Consider the following 18542-nt stretch of genomic DNA (forward strand, 5'->3'; position numbering starts at 1 on the left):
ACCAGCCCATAAATGGATCGCTAGAGCTTGCATACCCTGTTAGCATTCTTAGGGTCGACAAAACCTTCCGGCTGCATCATATACAATTCTTCCTTAAGGAAACCATTAAGGAATGCCGTTTTGACGTCCATTTGCCATATCTCATAATCATAGTATGCGGCAATTGCTAACATAATTCGGACGGACTTCAGCTTCGCTACCGGTGAGAAAGTCTCATCGTAGTCAACCCCTTGAACTTGCCGATAACCTTTAGTGACAAGTCTATCTTTATAGATGGTAACATTACCATCCGCGTCCGTCTTCTTCTTAAAGATCCATTTGTTTTCTATCGCTCGCCGATCATCGGGCAAGTCTGTCAAAGTCCATACTTTGTTTTCATACATGGATCCTATCTCGGATTGCATGGCTTCAAGCCATTTGTTGGAATCTGGGCCCGCCATCGCTTCTTCATAGTTCGAAGGTTCACCGTTGTCTAACAACATGATTTTCAAGACAGGGTTGTTGTACCACTCTGGTGCGGAACGTCACTATAAGAAATATGTCAACTTATGACCTTCTCTTAGTGACCCCAGCTGAATTGGTCGTAAATTCACGGCCATTTCGCTTGGAAGGGCTCAAACCCTAAAATTGCTTACACCAAATGGTCACAACGTAGACAAGAGGCGCCAATGACCTTATTTCTACCTGATTACGACCAATATAAATGGTCATTAGGTTGTGAACGTGGATGCATTGGTACTTATTGCTATGACAAGGCACCACCTCATCAGTTTTGCCTATGTGTCATGTCCATGTGTCAATTTTTGCCCTAGGTTGTGAAGCAACCTATATTTCTGTCATTCCCAAAATTCCCAAAAAATTGGGCATTCTTTACTATCCAAATCATTGCCTCATTACAATATTCAACTCCATTTGCCTGATAAATCTACCTCGGCAAATTTCCAAAGTTTTTGTTCAACTCGAACTGTTGTGAAGGAAGTACTAGCTAGGCATATCCTAATGAGCTGAATTTTTGCCACATCTTCTATATTCCCAAATCATTGCTCTCCACAAAAATTGAGCCCCATCTAACAATACATGTGAGTGTGGCTTCAACATTCATATTTCTATCCAGTGTGGTACGTTGCAAAGCAAGTGACACCTAGGCTCCTCCATTTGAGCTGCAAATTATCCAATATAGTTTCCTTAGTAGATGATCATCCTCAGCCAAAACTCAGGCCCATTGGCCATGTGCATTTTCCGTACCACTAATCAAACACTTCGGTGCTAATTCATGTTTGAGCATTGTTCGATCTCCTCGTGAGATTCTTCTGTTGTTATTTTCTTCCAAGCATCTACCTGGGGAGTGCCAAACCTACTAGACATGCCTAGGCTTCCCAGAACGCATGGCAACGCCACGGTCACGCGGTGACCATGCAGCGGGCATGCGAGTCTACGTGCTTTGGAGTTGGGGCCCTGGGCCACCGTCCAAACCTCAACATATCACCACCAAACCATGTATTTATGCTTAAATAGATACTTATGTACCTAGAAATGATTTTTAAAAAAATAAAGAGCAAACTATAAGGCAGCTGCAGTTCAAATTTGACCCGCTTCCTACTGAATCGGCGGAAATTTGTCTTTTTCACCAGAGGTGGATAAAACTTTTTTACACCCAACCATTTTGTCAACTGTGCATTAAACATGGCCTAGTATTTTATAAAATTAATTTAGTCCGTTTCTGCAACAATTATTTGGTAGTTCCTTCACAAAAAAACCTCATTGCGGGCACTCGAAAAATGGAAAATGAATTTTCCGTGCAAAGAAAATGAAAACTCCCTTAGGCAACATTGTTTGGAATTCCAAGATGCACCCGTCTACACAATATGAGGTCATTTGAACAAACTATGCTATGAATGTGGCCATAAGATTGATCACTTGGCTTGAAAGCCATGAATCTTCACGCATGATAGCTCATTTCTGAGAACACTTTTTTTAAATAATTGGCGTATTACAAGTTTATTATTTTTCCTGAAAACTTGGTCACATATGATGACACAATGCGAAGGTTTTCCAATTTTTTGATTTTTTTATATTTTTTATGCCCGTTTCAAAATGTGGTCAAAACGGCGGGAATGACTGTTCCTAGCTAGTGGTTGAATCTTGGAAATTTTTTTGTGTTTCTACGATTAAATAGATACCTATGTACCTAGAAATGATTTTTGGGAAAAATAAAGAGCAAACTATGAGGCAGCCACAGTTCAAATTTTACCCGCTTCCTACTAAATCGGCGGAAATTTGTCTTTTTCACGAGAGGTGGATCAAATATTTTGACACCCAACCATTTGGTCAATTGTGCATTAAATATGGCCTATTATTTTATAAAAATGATTTGGTGCAATATTGCAACAAATATATGGTAGGTCTTTCACAAAAAAACTCATTCTGGGCATTCGGAAAATAGAAAATGAATTTTTCGTCCAAAGAAAATGAAAACTTCCTTAGTAAACATTGTCTAGAATTCCAAGATGCATCCTTGTGCACAATATGAGATCATTTGAACAAACTATGCCATGAGTGTGGCCATAAGATTGATCATTTGGCTTGAAAGCCATTGATCTCCACACACGATAGCTCGTTTCTGAGAACACCTTTTTAAGTAATTACTGTATTACAAGTTTATTATTTTTCATGGTAACTTGGTCACATATAATGACACAATGCGAAGGTTTTCCAATTTTTTGATTTTTTTTGAATTTTTTATGCCCGTTTCAAAATGCGGTCAAAACGGCGGGCATGATCATTCCTAGCTAGTGGTTGAATCTTGGAAAACTTTTTGTGTTTCTCTGATTAAATAGATACTTTTGTACCTAAAATAGATTTTTGGGAAAAATAAATAGCAAACTATGAGGCAGCTGCAGTTCAAATTTGACCCGCTTCCAACTGAATCGGTAGAAATTTGTCTTTTCCACGAGAGGTGGATACAAGCTTTTGACACCCAACCATTTGGTTAATTATGCATTAAATATGGCCTAATATTTTTTAAAATTGTTGCGGTCCAATTTTTTAACTAATATTTGATAGGTTCTTCACATAGGTGAAACAAAAAAGAGAAACAAAAAGAAAAAACACATTTGCATAAGCTTAATTGTCATTGGTGGAGATGTTTGTGCCATGGATTGATGACATGGCACGCATCCATCCACCCACCCGCAGCCCAAACCCTAACTCCACTCCTCCCGTGTCCCGTCAGACCCCTCTCCCCCGATTCAGATCCACTCTTCGCCGCCGCTGCCACCTACCTCAAGCCGATCCCGCCACCCACGCCCACGCGCCACCACCCGGAGAAGCAGACCCCACGCCGCTCTTCCTCTGCCCGCCGACCCACCCCGTCCCGGAGGCCTCGCTCACCGCCTTCCACCGCGGGGCCGCCGCGCTCGTCCACCTTCCACCCCCTTCCTCCCGTTCGCGATCCAACCGGAGGAAACACGCAACCGCGATCGCAGAGCATCGCATGGCGTCCCCGACGCGGCCAGCCTCCGTCTGTGGCCCCTTTGGCTCCGCCCCGACCTCGCCATCTTCTCCGCTCCGACCACGACGCCGCGGCCGGATCCAGCCCGTGCGGGCGCGACGGCGGCTGGATCCACGATGGCGACAACACGCAGCGGTCCCCGTCGGCCAGATCAGGTCTGTCTCCTCCCGCAGCTGAGTCGTTTTGTCATCGATTTGCCTCGCACAGCCACGACCTCTGACCCCTTCTTGTTGATTCCATTTCGTTTCGGAATCCATGTTGATTTGACACCCAAGCCGCCGAGTTGAAGTGTTGAATGTTCCTTCCGTGTGCTTGTGCTTCAAACTGTGGGCTGAGATGAGACCATTGCTTGTGTAGGTGGGGAGAGGAAAGACAAGGAGGAGGAGGAGGAGGAGCAGGAGGAGAAGCACGCCAAGGTCACGCTCCCGACCGTCTCCAATTAAACACCATTCATGACGCCGAGGACGCCGAGAATGCCAAGCAACAAGGTACCACCTGCATTTATTCGATGACTACTAGTTGTATCCAATTTTTTTGCATCGGCCGACACCCATTTGCTACCCTACTTGGTTAGCTAGTCCATCTCGTTCAATTCCCTGTTACCATCTGCAATCTTTGACGCATCCATCAAGAACTTGATTCCTCTGTTTCTAATGGCAGAACCGAAGTAGTACCACTAATTAGTAATTTATGAAAAGAAGTGGTACTGTCAGAGTAGAACTGAAGTGTTGATGGTCTACTATCAGCACAAGCTAGAACAATGTAGTAGTGGTCCTTAGTTTAATCCGAGTTACAGTACCGGTAGTGAAAATAGATCGCCAATGTAGACGTCCAATTCAAGTTACTATATCTTTTACGCCCACTTGGAGCATTGATTGCTTCGCATCACGTGTAAGAGCTCGTACTCTAGTAGTACATTATTGTTGGCCCATTATTGCTACATTTTGATCCTGGTGATGCTCTGTACTTGTTTCTACTTGCAATCATCATACAATTTTGCTCAAACAGTCAAATGTTTCCTTGATTCTGTAGGATTAGTGCGTCATGTTGCTTGTTGCTAGCTGTAGGATCTGACTTTTGGTTGTTGTTTTGGTGATGTAGGCCAAGGGAAATGACTACCGTTCCAGGGTCTCTGGTCTGGGAGCTCGTGAAGAACAACTGCTTCTTGATAAAACAGTTCGGCAACAGCAATGCCAAGGTGCGGTTCAGCAAGGAGCCCAACAACCTCTACAATGTCCACTCCTACAAGTTCTCGAGTCCGTAGCTCTTTGCAGTGTTTTTAACCCTTTTGTTTGCAAGTGTCTCTGCAAGGAGCTAACTTGCTGTGGGGCTGATGTGGTTTCAGGCTTGGCGAACAGCAAGACCGTGGCGGTCCAGCCATCAGCGGGAGAGGACAAGGCTGTTGTCCTGTCCACGACCAAGACCAAGAAGCAGAACACCCCTGCCAAGCTCCAGCACAAGACTCTGATGCACAAGGAGTTCCGCAAGATGGCAAAATCTGTCAAGAATCAGGTATTAACTCCAGAGTTTTGTACTTGAATTGCCCTTATGCTTGGTTTCTAAGCTACAACTGTAAATCACGGCTTGTCTCTGCTTCCTCCTTGAGTTCAGAGTTGTGTCATGGCATGCTTGATTTTGTGGTGGACTTGTGGCACTAATGATGCACCGTTGTTGCACTGCCTTGTCTTGACTGAATGCATCTTGTCAGGTCATCCTAAGTTCAAGGATGTATTCTCTGGTTACGAAATGATAGACGCATATGCAGTTATTATGCTTCCCAGTTTGTTGACGAGCTATTTGTTTCAACCATGGAAATATATTTATAGTGTAATCAACCTCTTGTCATGCCATCTTCTGAAGTGACCAGTAAATGTGTAGCTCATCTCTATATCAGTTGTCCAGTACTCACAGGTGTATGTTTAATACATCTTGGAGACCATTCTCTAATTGTAGTTCAACAATGTTTTCCCTCAGTCATTACAACTTGTTATTTTGAGAAGTCACTTTGTTCTGCAGGTTGTACATAACTTCAGAAAAGTCTGATGCTTGCTGGGGCTGTTCCCTTAATTATGCAAAGTTTGAAAAGTTTGAGACTGGTCTTCTAGTGCTAAGTTTTGAACACTAACTTTAATTTATGTTCCTGCAGGAAATGGACTGATTCCTTTGAAACTCCTATGTTGTAAATAGTCCCTTACTCCACTCAGGTAACTCTATAATCTGTCCTTCTTCTAGGTTTCCAGCACTCGAATCTTTCGTTAGGAGAGTTTGAAGTTGTTGGTGTATTCTCAACCATTGAGCGATTTTAGTCATCCTCTTCACTCGAGTAACAATGGTCAGAACAACTCTTGTCTAGTCTCCAGGATAATAAATCATGTTCTTCCATGTTTCCAAAAATACTTGTACTCCATGTTTCCAGAAAACAGCAGCAACACACATGTCCAAAAATACTGGAATAAATTAGCTATGGTCTGAATAGCCTTTATATTAGGATCTGGTTGAGTCTCTATGATGTTCTCTCTTAGTGTCATGTCATGTCATGAGTTGTGAGTCGTGAATATATAACTGAGTTGTATAATCCTTTCCAGGTGAGGACTTTGACCACAGAAGTACAACCAGGACAACCGTGCTGTTGGTGGTAGCTCCCAAGGTCCAAGGACGACTATATACTTTGACAGCAAAGAGCCAAGCAAGGGTGTGAACCATAGTTTCGGTTGATATTTGCCACCATGTTTTGGATTGCACGTACACTTCTTGGATATAAACTGTAATTAGGCTTGTTCAAGCTATGTTACTGCGGACGTGCAGTCTTGTATGTTTTTGTGAATGTTGATCATATGAGTTCTGGATTTGATCATATAATAAGAGAATTACTGATTCTTTGATTTTTAAATGTGTATAAATTGGAATCTGTGAATTAAAAAGACCAAATATTCTACTGGACCAAACAATATTTGGGCTCTAGAAAGGCTATGGCCCAAACAAATCACTTCGTGCATTTCTAAGAAGCTAGAACAAAAAGGATAAATGAAATAAATGTTGGGCTTGGCACATGAAGCTGATCAAAAATTGATAGAAAAAAAATACAAAAAGGCCGAATTGTTGGGCTAGGCCCATGTAGAACACCGAATTGGACCGGGCTGAATCTTATCCATGTCAGCTTGCCACGCTGGATCCTACGTGGCTTGGGGAGGTTGCCAGTGACCAAAAATTTGGTCAAAGAACCAACGACCTTAGAAAGAAGGTCGTTAATTTCAGTTTACGACCGCCAGCTTTTGACCTTCTGTTTTTGGTCAAAAAAAGGTCGCACATGAAAAACTATGACCTTTCAGCGGCCAATAGTGAGGGTCACAAGTTGACATATTTCTTGTAATGCGTGTCCTTGTGGACCTACGAAGTTCAGTAGCAACTTGATTTGAAGTTTCATGATCATCATCATTAACTTCCTCTCTAGTCGGTGCAGGCACCTCAGGAACATTTTCTTGAGTTACACCACTTTCCGGTTCAAGAGGTAATACTTCATCAAGTTCTACTTTCCTCCCACTTACTTCTTTCGAGAGAAACTCTTTCTCTAGAAAGGATCCATTCTTGACAACAAAGATCTTGCCTTCGGATCTGAGGTAGAAGGTATACCCAATAGTTTCTTTAGGGTATCATATGAAGACGCATTTTCCGACTTGGGTTCGAGCTTTTCAGGTTGAAGTTTCTTGACATAAGCATCGCATCCCCAAATTTTTAGAAACGACAGCTTAGGTTTCTTCCCAAACCATAATTCATACGGTGTCGTCTCAACGGATTTTGACGGAGCCCTATTTAAAGTGAATGCGGCAGTCTCTAAAGCATAGCCCCAAAATGACAGCGGTAAATCGGTAAGAGACATCATAGATCGCACCATATCCAATAGAGTGCAATTACGACATTCGGACACACCATTACGCTGAGGTGTTCCAGGCGGCGTGAGTTGTGAAACTATTCCACATTTTCTTAAGTGTGTGCCAAATTCATGACTCAAGTATTCTCCTCCACGATCTGATCGCAAAAACTTGATTTTTCTGTCACGTTGATTTTCAACCTCACTCTGAAATTCCTTGAACTTTTCAAAGGTTTCAGACTTGTGTTTCATTAAGTAGACATACCCATATCTACTCAAGTCATCAGTGAGAGTGAGAACATAACGATATCCTCCACGAGCCTCAACGCTCATTGGACTGCAAACATAAGTATGTATGATTTCCAATAAGTTGATTGCTCGCTCCATTGTTCCGGAGAACGGAGTCTTGGTCATTTTGCCCATGAGGCATGGTTCGCATGTGTCAAATGATTCATAATCGAGAGACTCTAAAAGTCCATCAGCATGGAGCTTCTTCATGCGCTTGACACCAATGTGACCAAGGCGGCAGTGCCACAAGTATGTGGGACTATCGTTATCAACTTTACATCTTTTGGTATTCACACTATGAATATGTGTAACATCACGTTCGAGATTCATTAAGAATAAACCATTGACCATCGGAGCATGACCATAAAACATATCTCTCATATAAATAGAACAACCATTATTCTCGGATTTAAATGAGTAGCCATCTCGTATTAAACGAGATCCTGATACAATGTTCATGCTCAAACTTGGCACTAAATAACAATTATTGAGGTTTAAAACTAATCCCGTAGGTAAATGTAGAGGTAGCGTGCCGACGGCGATCACATCGACTTTGGAACCATTCCCGACGCGCATCGTCACCTCGTCCTTCGCCAGTCTCCGCTTATTCCGCGGCTCCTGCTTTGAGTTACAAATATGAGCAACGGCACCGGTATCAAATACCCAGGAGCTACTACGAGCACTGGTAAGGTACACATCAATTACATGTATATCACATATACCTTTAGTGTTGCCGGCCTTCTTGTCCGCTAAGTATTTGGGGCAGTTTCGCTTCCAGTGACCCTTCCCTTTGTAATAAAAGCATTCAGTCTCAGGCTTGGGTCCATTCTTTGACTTCTTCCCGGCAACTAGCTTACCGGGTGCGGCAACATCCTTGTCGTCCTTCTTGAAGTTCTTCTTACCCTTGCCTTTCTTGAACTTGGTGGTTTTATTGACCATCAACACTTGATGTTCCTTTTTGATTTCTACCTCTGCTGATTTCAGCATTGCAAATACTTCAGGAATGGTCTTTTCCATCCCCTGCATATTGTAGTTCATCACAAAGCTCTTGTAGCTAGGTGGGAGCGACTGAAGAATTCTGTCAATGACCGCTTCCTCTGGGAGGTTAACTTCCAGCTGAGTTAAGTGGTTATGCAACCCAGACATTTTGAGTATGTGCTCACTGACAGAACTATTTTCCTCCATCTTACAGCTGAAGAACTTGTCGGAGACTTCATATCTTTCGACCCGGGCATGAGCTTGGAAAACCATTTTCAGCTCTTCGAACATCTCATATGCTCCGTGTTTCTCCAAACGCTTTTGGAGCCCCGGTTCTAAGCTGTAAAGCATGCCGCACTGAACGAGGGAGTAATCATCAGCACGTGACTGCCAAGCGTTCATAACGTCTTGGTTCTCTGGAATGGGTGCGTCACCTAGCGGTGCTTCTAGAACATAATCTTTCTTGGCAGCTATGAGGATAATCCTCAGGTTCCGGACCCAGTCCGAATAGTTGCTGCCATCATCTTTCAGCTTGGTTTTCTCTAGGAACGCGTTGAAGTTCATGTTGACATGAGCGTTGGCCATTTGATCTACAAGACATTTATGCAAAGATTTTTAGACTAAGTTCATGATAATTAAGTTCATCTAATCAAATTATTCAATGAACTCCCACTTAGATAGACATCCCTCCAGTCATCTAAGTATAACATGATCCGAGTTAACTAGGCCGTGTCCGATCATCACGTGAGACGGACTAGTCAACATCGGTGAACATCTTCATGTTGATCGTATCTTCTATACGACTCATGCTCGACCTTTCAGTCTTCTGTGTTCCAAGGCCATGTCTGTACATGCTAGACTCGTCAAGTCAACCTAAGTGTTTGCATGTGTAAAGCTGTCTTACACCCGTTGCATGTGAACGTTGGAATCTATCACACCCGATCATCACGTGGTGCTTCGAAACAACGAACTGTCGCAACGGTGCACAGTTAGGAGGAACACTTTCTTGAAATTATTATGAGGGATCATCTTATTTACTACCGTCGTTCTAAGTAAACAAGATGCAAAAACATGATAAACATCACATGCAATCAAATAATAATAGTGACATGATATGGCCAATATCTCATAGCTCCTTTGATCTCCATCTTGGGGCTCCATGATCATCTTGTCACCGGCATGACACCATGATCTCCATCATCGTGTCTCCATGAAGTTGCTCGCCAACTATTACTTCTACTACTATGGCTAACACGTTTAGCAATAAAGTAAAGTAATTTACATGGCATTTCTCAATGAAACGCAGGTCATACAAAAAATAAAGACAACTGCTATGGCTCCTGCCGGTTGTCATACTTATCGACATGCAAGTCGTGATTCCTATTACAATAGCATGAACATCTCATACATCACATATATATCATTCATCATTCATCACAACTTTGGCCATATCACATCACAAAACACTTGCTGCAAAAACAAGTTAGACGTCCTCTAATTGTTGTTGCAAGTTTTACGTGGCTGCAATAGGGTTCTAGCAAGAACGTTTTCTTACCTACGTGAAAGCCACAACATGATTTGTCAACTTCTATTTACCCTTCATAAGGACCCTTTTCATCGAATCCGCTCCAACTAAAGTGGGAGAGACAGACACCCGCCAGCCACCTTATGCAAGTAGTGCATGTCAGTCGGTGGAACCGGTCTCATGTAAGCGTACGTGTAAGGTTGGTCCGGGCCGCTTCATCCCACAATACCGCTGAAGCAAAATAAGACTAGTAGCGGCAAGAAAGTTGACAACATCTACGCCCACAACAAATTGTGTTCTACTCGTGCAAAGAGAACTACGCATAGACCTAGCTTTGATGCCACTGTTGGGGAACGTTGCAGAAAACAAAAATTTTCCTACGGTTTCACCAAAATCCATCTATGAGTTCATCTAGCAACAAGTGATCGGATTGCATCTATATACCTTTGTAGATCACGCGCGGAAGCGTTCAAAGAACGAGGATGAGGAAGTTGTACTCGACGTGATCCAAATCACCGGAGATCCTAGCGCCGAACGGACGGCACCTCCGCGTTCAACACACGTACGGTCAGCGTGACGTCTCCTCCTTCTTGATCCAGCAAGGGGAAAGGAGAGGTTGATGAAGATCCAGCAGCACGACGGCGTGGTGGTGGATGCAGCAGTCACCGCAGCAGGGCTTCGCCGTTCTCTACGGAGGAGGAGTAGGTGTTGGAGGGGAGAGGGAGGCGCCAGGGGCATGGGTGCGGCTGCCCTCCCTCCCCCCTCTATATATAGGGTCCCCAGGGGGGCGCCGGCCCTGGAGATCCAATCTCCCAAGTGGGCGGCGGCCTAGGGGGGTGGAGTGCCCCCCAAGGCAAGTGGCCCCCCCCACCCTAGGGTTCCCAACCCTAGGCGCAGGGGGAAGGCCCAAGGGGGCGCACCAGCCCACTAGGGGCTGGTTCCCCTCCCACTTCAGCCCATGGGGCCCTCCGGGATAGGTGGCCCCACCCGGTGGACCCCCGGGACCCTTCCGGTGGTCCCGGTACAATACCGGTGACCCCGAAACTTGTCCCGATGGCCAAAATAGCACTTCCTATATACAATTCTTTACCTCCGGACCATTCCGGAACTCCTCGTGACGTCCGGGATCTCATCCGGGACTTCGAACAACTTTCGGATTACTGCATATACATATCTCTACAACCCTAGCGTCATCGAACCTTAAGTGTGTAGACCCTACAGGTTCGGGAGACATGTAGACATGACCGAGACGGCTCTCCGGTCAATAACCAACAGCTGGATCTGGATACCCATGTTGGCTCCCACATGCTCCTCGATGATCTCATCGGATGAACCACCATGTCGAGGATTCAAGCAACCCCGCATACAATTCCCTTTGTCAATCGGTATGTTACTTGCCCGAGATTCGATCGTCGGTATCCCAATGCCTTGTTCAATCTCGTTACCGGCAAGTCACTTTACTCGTACCGTAATGCACGATCCCGTGACTAGACACTTGGTCACTTTGAGCTCATTATGATGATGCATTACCGAGTGGGCCCAGAGATACCTCTCCGTCATACGGAGTGACAAATCCCAGTCTTGATCCGTGTCAACCCAACAGACACTTTCGGAGATACCCGTAGTATACCTTTATAGTCACCCAGTTACGTTGTGACGTTTGGTACACCCAAAGCACTCCTACGGTATCCGGGAGTTACACGATCTCATGGTCTAAGGAAAAGATACTTGACATTGGAAAAACTCTAGCAGATGAACTATACGATCTTGTGCTATGTTTAGGATTGGGTCTTGTCCATCACATCATTCTCCTAATGATGTGATCTCGTTATCAATGACATCCAATGTCCATAGTCAGGAAACCATGATTATCTGTTGATCAACGAGCTAGTCAACTAGAGGCTTACTAGGGACATGTTGGTGTCTATGTATTCACACATGTATTACGATTTCTGGATAACACAATTATAGCATGAATAAAAGACAATTATCATGAACAAGGAAATATAATAATAATCCTTTTATTATTGCCTCTAGGGCATATTTCCAACAGCACGACGGTTGTTATCGTTGCTGACGTGGAAAAGTTTGCTACCGCCGCTGCTCTCGGCGGTAGTCTATATGATCCTACCGTCGGGCCCCCTGGCGGTAGGCAAAAGGGTCAAATCCCGAAATATTTTCAAACAGGGGTCAGATCTCGATTTTTTTTGACAAAAGGGTCAAAACACGAAATTTAGGCACCATGGGCGAACTAGCGGAATGTCTTACCTTGCTCAGGCCGACGGCTTCGTGTTAAATAGATATGGCGCACCTCCCATAACAGCGCATACATGCGGTTTGGAATACAATCTTGGAGATCAAGAAAGGAGATAGAGATAAGAGGTTACATGAGATAAACATAAGACTCTAACAACCTAACTATCTCAACTATCTCCTATGAGATGCGCCGGTCACCTATCGTGACATGTTGCATGTTTAACACTTACAAGGACTGCACTTGTCTTGTGTCAGATTGATGATAAATTAAAGAAATCTGATGTGTCGTCTCATGTAACTAGACTATAGATAGCACTGTCCCGGTTGGTGTAAAAACCAGGACTAAAGGTATAGGACTTTAGTACCGACCCTTTAGTCCCGGTTCCCCAACCAGGACAAATGGGCCTTTTTCTACTAGTGAAAGGTGCCTTGCAAAGCAAAAGACTTCAATTTTTTTTGTTTAATTCCAAATCTTCCTTTCTCTGGATTTTTGGGAAGCTACTGCCGATTGTTTATCATGTGCCCTCGAACATCATAATTTTTGGGCAGCAATTGCTTTCGAATTTGCCACAAGAAATAATGCAACTAAAGGCCAAGATGGGCAAAAGATGTCTGCAGAGGATCATACATGTGGAACCAAGCAACACATGAGCACATGTGTGACATGTGAAACCAAGCGCACTATTTAAAAACTCATCCAGTGTGCTATTTTTGATTGATTTTGAGCAACCTCCCAACGCCAATCAATAAACAAAGGAAGCTATACCAGTTCCCAATGACGGCTCAGAGTAGTAAATTAGCTCAAGGTAGGGGGACAGTTGGGCCAGTACTAACTGGTGTATTTGTTCAAATCAAATGTGAAACGGATGGCCTCACGAGCATGGTCAACGGGGTCATTAAACGGCCAATTCGGGAGGGCGACGGCGAGAAGCATGCACAGCGGAAGCACGCGCGTGTCGGACGGTTCGGTCATCGCCGACGAGGCACGGAGTGTAGGCGTGGTGTGGCTGGGTTGGTGCAGGCGCGAAAAAGATGTGAGCTCTCTTTGTGAAGGAAGGAAAGAAGGAAGAAAAAAGATGCTTCAGTCCGGTATATGATAACTAGCACAAATGCCCGTGCGTTACAACGGGTACAAAAGAAAAATGGTTAGAAACCCGAAAAACAATTCACCACTTCAACAACTTTGCAAGTAGCAAAACAACATTTAACATAATCAAAAGTACCAAGGACCATATTCTTGAAACAAAGAGAGAAAATCTAGTGATGTTTAAAGAAATAAAGAAATTCCTTTAATTGCTTGAGGTTAGAAGCAAAATGATGTGCCGTGTGTTCTTGTTACCTATCTCACCCCTTGACCTATTTCCGCCCATTCTCGTCGCCTCGTCCATGTTTGTTATCAACATCTCTTGAGCCTCACTGTCCTCCTTCCTGCAGTGAGCTTCTTCGCATTAATTAATGCAGCCTTCCATTGAAATGTGATGTTTCATCGTATATGTTGCCTGCTCAGACGAGATAACCAATAACCAGAAAAAGATGAAAATGAAAGTAGAGCACATAGTCATCTTTATTCTGTAGAGCGCATGCAGCGTGTATTGCTCTCTTAATTTCTCCCGTTTAGTTGCCCACCATATTTTCTTGGAAATCCTTTTATTATGTAGCACGCATGCAAGCGTGTCTTTCCTTTTTGCCCCATTCGATTGCCCACAATTCCTTTCCTTTTTTTTCTTCTTTCCTTTTTGCCCCATTCGATTGCCCACAATTCCTTTCCTTTTCTTTCTCAAGAATCCTTACTTCCTTCCAATATTTCTTCCGTACACAATCCTTTTTTTTTAGAATCCTTCCTTCCTTTCTGCACACCAACTCCTCACCCTCCGATCACCAATGTTCGAGCCGGCTTATTAAGGTGATTGATGGTAGGTAATTTGAACATCTCCACTACTATAAAACAATTAAACAAGAACTTCTCTAAACACACCCCACGAAATGTACACGGACCCATTATAACCGCATGATTAGGCCCACTAAACTTAATCTAACAGCTAGCGTTAATCTAACCCATACTCTGTGTGCACTTAGTAAATTGCATTGACTGACCGTACTCCACCTTTGAAGAAAATTACCCACCATGCCACCCGTAAGTGAAAAGTAACGATTCAATAGTAAGGCGTTGTTTTTTTTTCCGTACTCTGCCTGCTCCGTCCCTCACATCCTTCCCGATTCCATAGCCTCCCAACCCTAGCCAGTTGCGCCTCCACAGAAAAGGAATCGGTGGTGGAGAGGATAGCTTGAACTCCGCAGGTCCTAGGCGTCGCCGCCGAAGAGAAAAACAACCCCAACATGCCGAAGGGCACATCAGCGCGGCGAGCACGCACGCGACTGCAAGTCTGCCCCCCGCCACCAATCCCCTACCTTCTCTGCTTTGAGACGCACGCTACTCTCACCCGCGCTGTCGCTGGATCATGGATGGCGGGGCAAAAGGGCCAATACCTACGACACCATGGCCCATGTATCTGTTGCCGACGCCTCAAAGACCAGCGTGGTGTTGTCCGGCTTTAGGTTGGCGCGGGAGATCGCGTCGGCGGCCCGGGGAGTCGCGGCGTAGGAGGGCGAGCACGTGGGACCTGTAGCTCTGGTGCCGGACCTGCTCCTCCTGGAGGAAGGCCCTGGAGTCGAGCCGCAGGGTGAGCCCACTCTTGTGAAGGATTGGATTGCTGGAGAACTCTGTTCTTCAATCGCGTTCTGGTGAAGGAGTCAATCGCTGGTGAACGACATGCTCAATTTTGTACGTAATTCTATTTGCTTTTCTCCTGCTATCTTCCCCATGAATCACTAACCGGAATTAGGAACATCAGATTGCTTTCAACTTGATCAACCTCTGCCCTTTTATTCGTGGAAGAAGCAGCCGGTGAGGATAACTGCTCTCCTTTTCAATCTGGTGTGTAAGTCTGAAGTTTCCCTTTCTCATGCCATGTTCCTATGAATAGCTCACTAGAACTGACATAATTTTTATCATAAGACTACCTTCAAGTTGATCAAGCTTTCCCTTTTATAAAAAGAAGAATCAGTCGGGGTTCTATTTTGTCTATTGAGATGGAAGAAGAGGCTAACACATCGTACCATCGTACCATGCCAACATGAGCTACCAAGCTTTCCCTTTCACATTTACTTTTCTCTCATCCTGAAATATGGTACTTGCACAAGTTTTTTGTGCTCATGATTACTTTTCCATTGTAGAGCTATATTGTCCGGCTTGGTAACCCATGTTGGCATGGAATTTAAAATTTTGGATGAAGCTTGGGCATTTTGGCTTAGCTGTGGTGGTCAAAAGGGCTTTGAGGTCCGAAAAAGGTATACAAACAAAAGGTCCGTAGATGACAAGGTAACATCATGTCGATTTGTTTGTGCAAGGAAATGGAATGCCTAATCTCTTTTCCCAAAGTAAATTATGTTATCAAGTCTGAAAATGTACAAGTAGCAAGGGCTACATGGGCTAATTTAGTTAACAAGTCTAAAAAGTAAATTCGGTTATCAGCTAATCGGCCTGCAGCGGTGCGACAATGACGGCGTGGCGCAGCCGACCACCACCATGGAGATGGGTGTGCAGGTCATCGACGTGGGGTTGCTGCGCGCGTATGCCGAGGTGATCATCACGGGCGATGACTCGAGGAGGCCGACGAACAGGACGCCCTTAGACCGGCATGGCGGGGGAGGCTATGTAGCACGCGTTGCTCTGGTTGCCCTGTATCCTGGATGCCGCCGACCACAGGGGCTCCGGCTGCACGTGTTTCCCGGCCGCCTCCGAGCAGGAGGGCTCTCGCGATGTGTTGCTTTGTATCCCGGCCACCGCGGACAGTGAGGGCTCCCTCTGCACGTGTTGCTTTGTTTCCCAGCCGCTGCTGACCACTCGGGCTCTGTCTTCACGTGTTGCTCTGCGTCCATTGCTCCTTTGGCGACGGTGAGGACGCACCGAGAGCTCATTCTACCATGACGGAGAACTGGATTTTTAAATTTGAGAAGGATAACGGGAATTCTAGGGGAACGAGGAGATTATTGAAATTAGGAGGTCATCGTAGTCTGGATATTTTTATTGTTTTTCTTTTCGGTTTCATACTACTATTGGATTTTGTTGTTTCTCACTAAGAGCTATTCGACTTATAATCCCAATGTTTTGTTGTTATTTTCCAAACCAATTAAAACTGGGTATGTGCTTTATTGTGAATGTTCACAAGAGAAGCTTACTATTTGAAATAACAGGTTGCAATTACCTTCGTTGCTCTGGACCTTGTCATGAAAGGATTAACACTAAATGAGCATAAATGAATTACATATTGGCCAGGACCTTTAGATTATGAGTAAGCGTGTTCCTGACATTGCTTCGTACAACCACAGGGGCGAGGATGTCTTATTGATACAACTTGATGGTTTGTTTCTGTATGAACTAGCAATGTTTTGTTTCTTAGATGCGCAAACTTGTATCTCAGAGCTTTGATGAATTACGTCATTTGATCAGCTTCCATGGAAACTACTAATTTCCGTTGCCTCTATATACACACTTACATGTCTGTTTTCCCAGTGCCTATTGCCAGTGGCACATTTGTAGGTACCAACTAGAAGAAAATAAGATTGAAAAAATATTTTTCTTTGGTTGGGAATATTATACATCAAATTTAGTTCAGTTCAGATCAAATGATTACTCTAACTATGAATAACACGTGAATGATGTCAGTTATGCTGCTTAAGAGGTCATGGCTACGGTATATGACAAACAATTATATCTGCATCTATATAGTACCATGGTTGACCGCGAGGTGTTGGTGATGGCGTTGGTTGCCAAGATTCAGTAGGGGGGGGGGGGGGGGGAAAAGGAAAAATAAGTGGGGGGGGGGGGGGGGGGGGGTGCATAATGCAAATATACAATTTAATTTTCTTCATGGACTGAATTTGTATCAATTAGTTAATGATATTCGGTAATTGTTACGCAATGGACTTGAGCATGTATTCATAAAGCATGATATTTTTCAGTCATTTTAAGGACTTAAAATTATATGCTCTTTGCATGAGATTTCAGCTTCACAGAAAGTAGGTTTACGTTATAATAGAATAATGTGTTTTATAATGAAATATATTTTAGTCGAGACGTGCGTTGCACGTGCATACTTACTATCCCAACAAACAAACAAAAATCCATCAATCTCAGCAACAAAAAATCTTGTCGGCCGGTCGCAACGAAAAATCTAGCTGCCCAGCAAAAGTGATCACCAGCTCAAACAAAAAAAATGGCTACCATCACAGGGTCGCAGAAAAAATTCTCGCCAATCGCGATAAAAATTCTCACCGGTCCGAGCAAAACTGATGGCCGGTTGCAGCAAAACATGGTTTGCCATCGTCGGGTTGGAGCAAAACTTCATGCCGGATGCCGGTCACAACAAAAATTCTCACCGGTCCCAGAAAAAATGATTGCCGATTCCAGCAAAAAAAATGACTAGGGTATCGCTAGTCGGTGATGCAGTGCGGCGGAGTTGTAATGGTAGACGGGGTATTCATGGGAGCTAGGGTATCGCTAGTCGACGAGCAAAGCATAGGGGCATGGCGCCGGTACCTCGTTTCATTCACGGGCGGGCGGACGACGGAGTGCTTGCGAGGCGACGACAGCGAGCTGCAACGACGATGCAGGGCAGCCAAGGCGAGCTGCAGCAGTGGAAGGTGGGCGTCGCGGCAAAAGCTACGACGCGTGGCAACGACTGCCGGTTCCATACAGGCGGACAACGGGGGACTCAATTTTGCATTCGATTTCAGCGGTTTCAGTTTTGCATGACCAAACGTAATGAGCTGGACCCAACGCTTAAGGATGGGACCGGCGGAGCGACCCGGCCGGTCGACCGGCGCAGAGTAGCGCCCATATCAAAACCAATCAATCACGATTTCTGTGGCGCCCCGTCTAGATCCGCCTCCGATTAGGATCCCCGATCGATTCCGTGTTCGTATTGGCTTCTCTCTCTCTCTCTCTCTCTCAAGATCCCATCGGTGGGCTAGCTATCGATCTATCAGACCGCGACCGACGACGCAGACAAGACGAAGGCAGCACGTACAGCAGGAGGATCCATCCACCGACTCTA

At 44.7% G+C, this 18542-nt stretch overlaps 1 protein-coding gene across 2 annotated transcripts; it reads left to right on the forward strand.

Annotated features, from left to right (window-relative positions):
• The first annotated feature begins 3204 nt into the window (after positions 1 to 3204).
• On the forward strand, positions 3205 to 6393 carry LOC125540376 (60S ribosomal protein L28-1-like). Of its 2 annotated transcripts, none has more exons than XM_048703989.1 (6): positions 3205 to 3666; positions 3869 to 3999; positions 4613 to 4709; positions 4857 to 5023; positions 5658 to 5715; positions 6097 to 6393. In XM_048703989.1, the coding sequence occupies exons 2-5, from the start codon at positions 3964 to 3966 to the stop codon at positions 5667 to 5669; spliced, it is 312 nt and encodes a 103-aa protein (XP_048559946.1). In that variant the 5' UTR covers positions 3205 to 3666; positions 3869 to 3963; the 3' UTR covers positions 5670 to 5715; positions 6097 to 6393. The 2 variants fall into 2 exon arrangements, with proteins under 2 accessions (XP_048559946.1, XP_048559945.1); XM_048703988.1 differs by having other exon boundaries at positions 3222 to 3666; positions 4613 to 4767.
• The last annotated feature ends 12149 nt before the right edge of the window (positions 6394 to 18542 follow it).

The sequence above is a fragment of the Triticum urartu genome, chromosome 2, assembly GCF_003073215.2.
Source record: "Triticum urartu cultivar G1812 chromosome 2, Tu2.1, whole genome shotgun sequence".
Taxonomy (NCBI): domain Eukaryota; kingdom Viridiplantae; phylum Streptophyta; class Magnoliopsida; order Poales; family Poaceae; genus Triticum; species Triticum urartu.

Bases quoted from the DNA above. Each gene is read 5' to 3' on its own strand.
- LOC125540376 (XM_048703988.1), top strand. From the start codon at position 4,623: ATGACTACCGTTCCAGGGTCTCTGGTCTGGGAGCTCGTGAAGAACAAC. The intron at 4,768-4,856 runs GTCCGTAGCTCT...ATGTGGTTTCAG, and splicing joins CCACTCCTACAAGTTCTCGA to GCTTGGCGAACAGCAAGACC.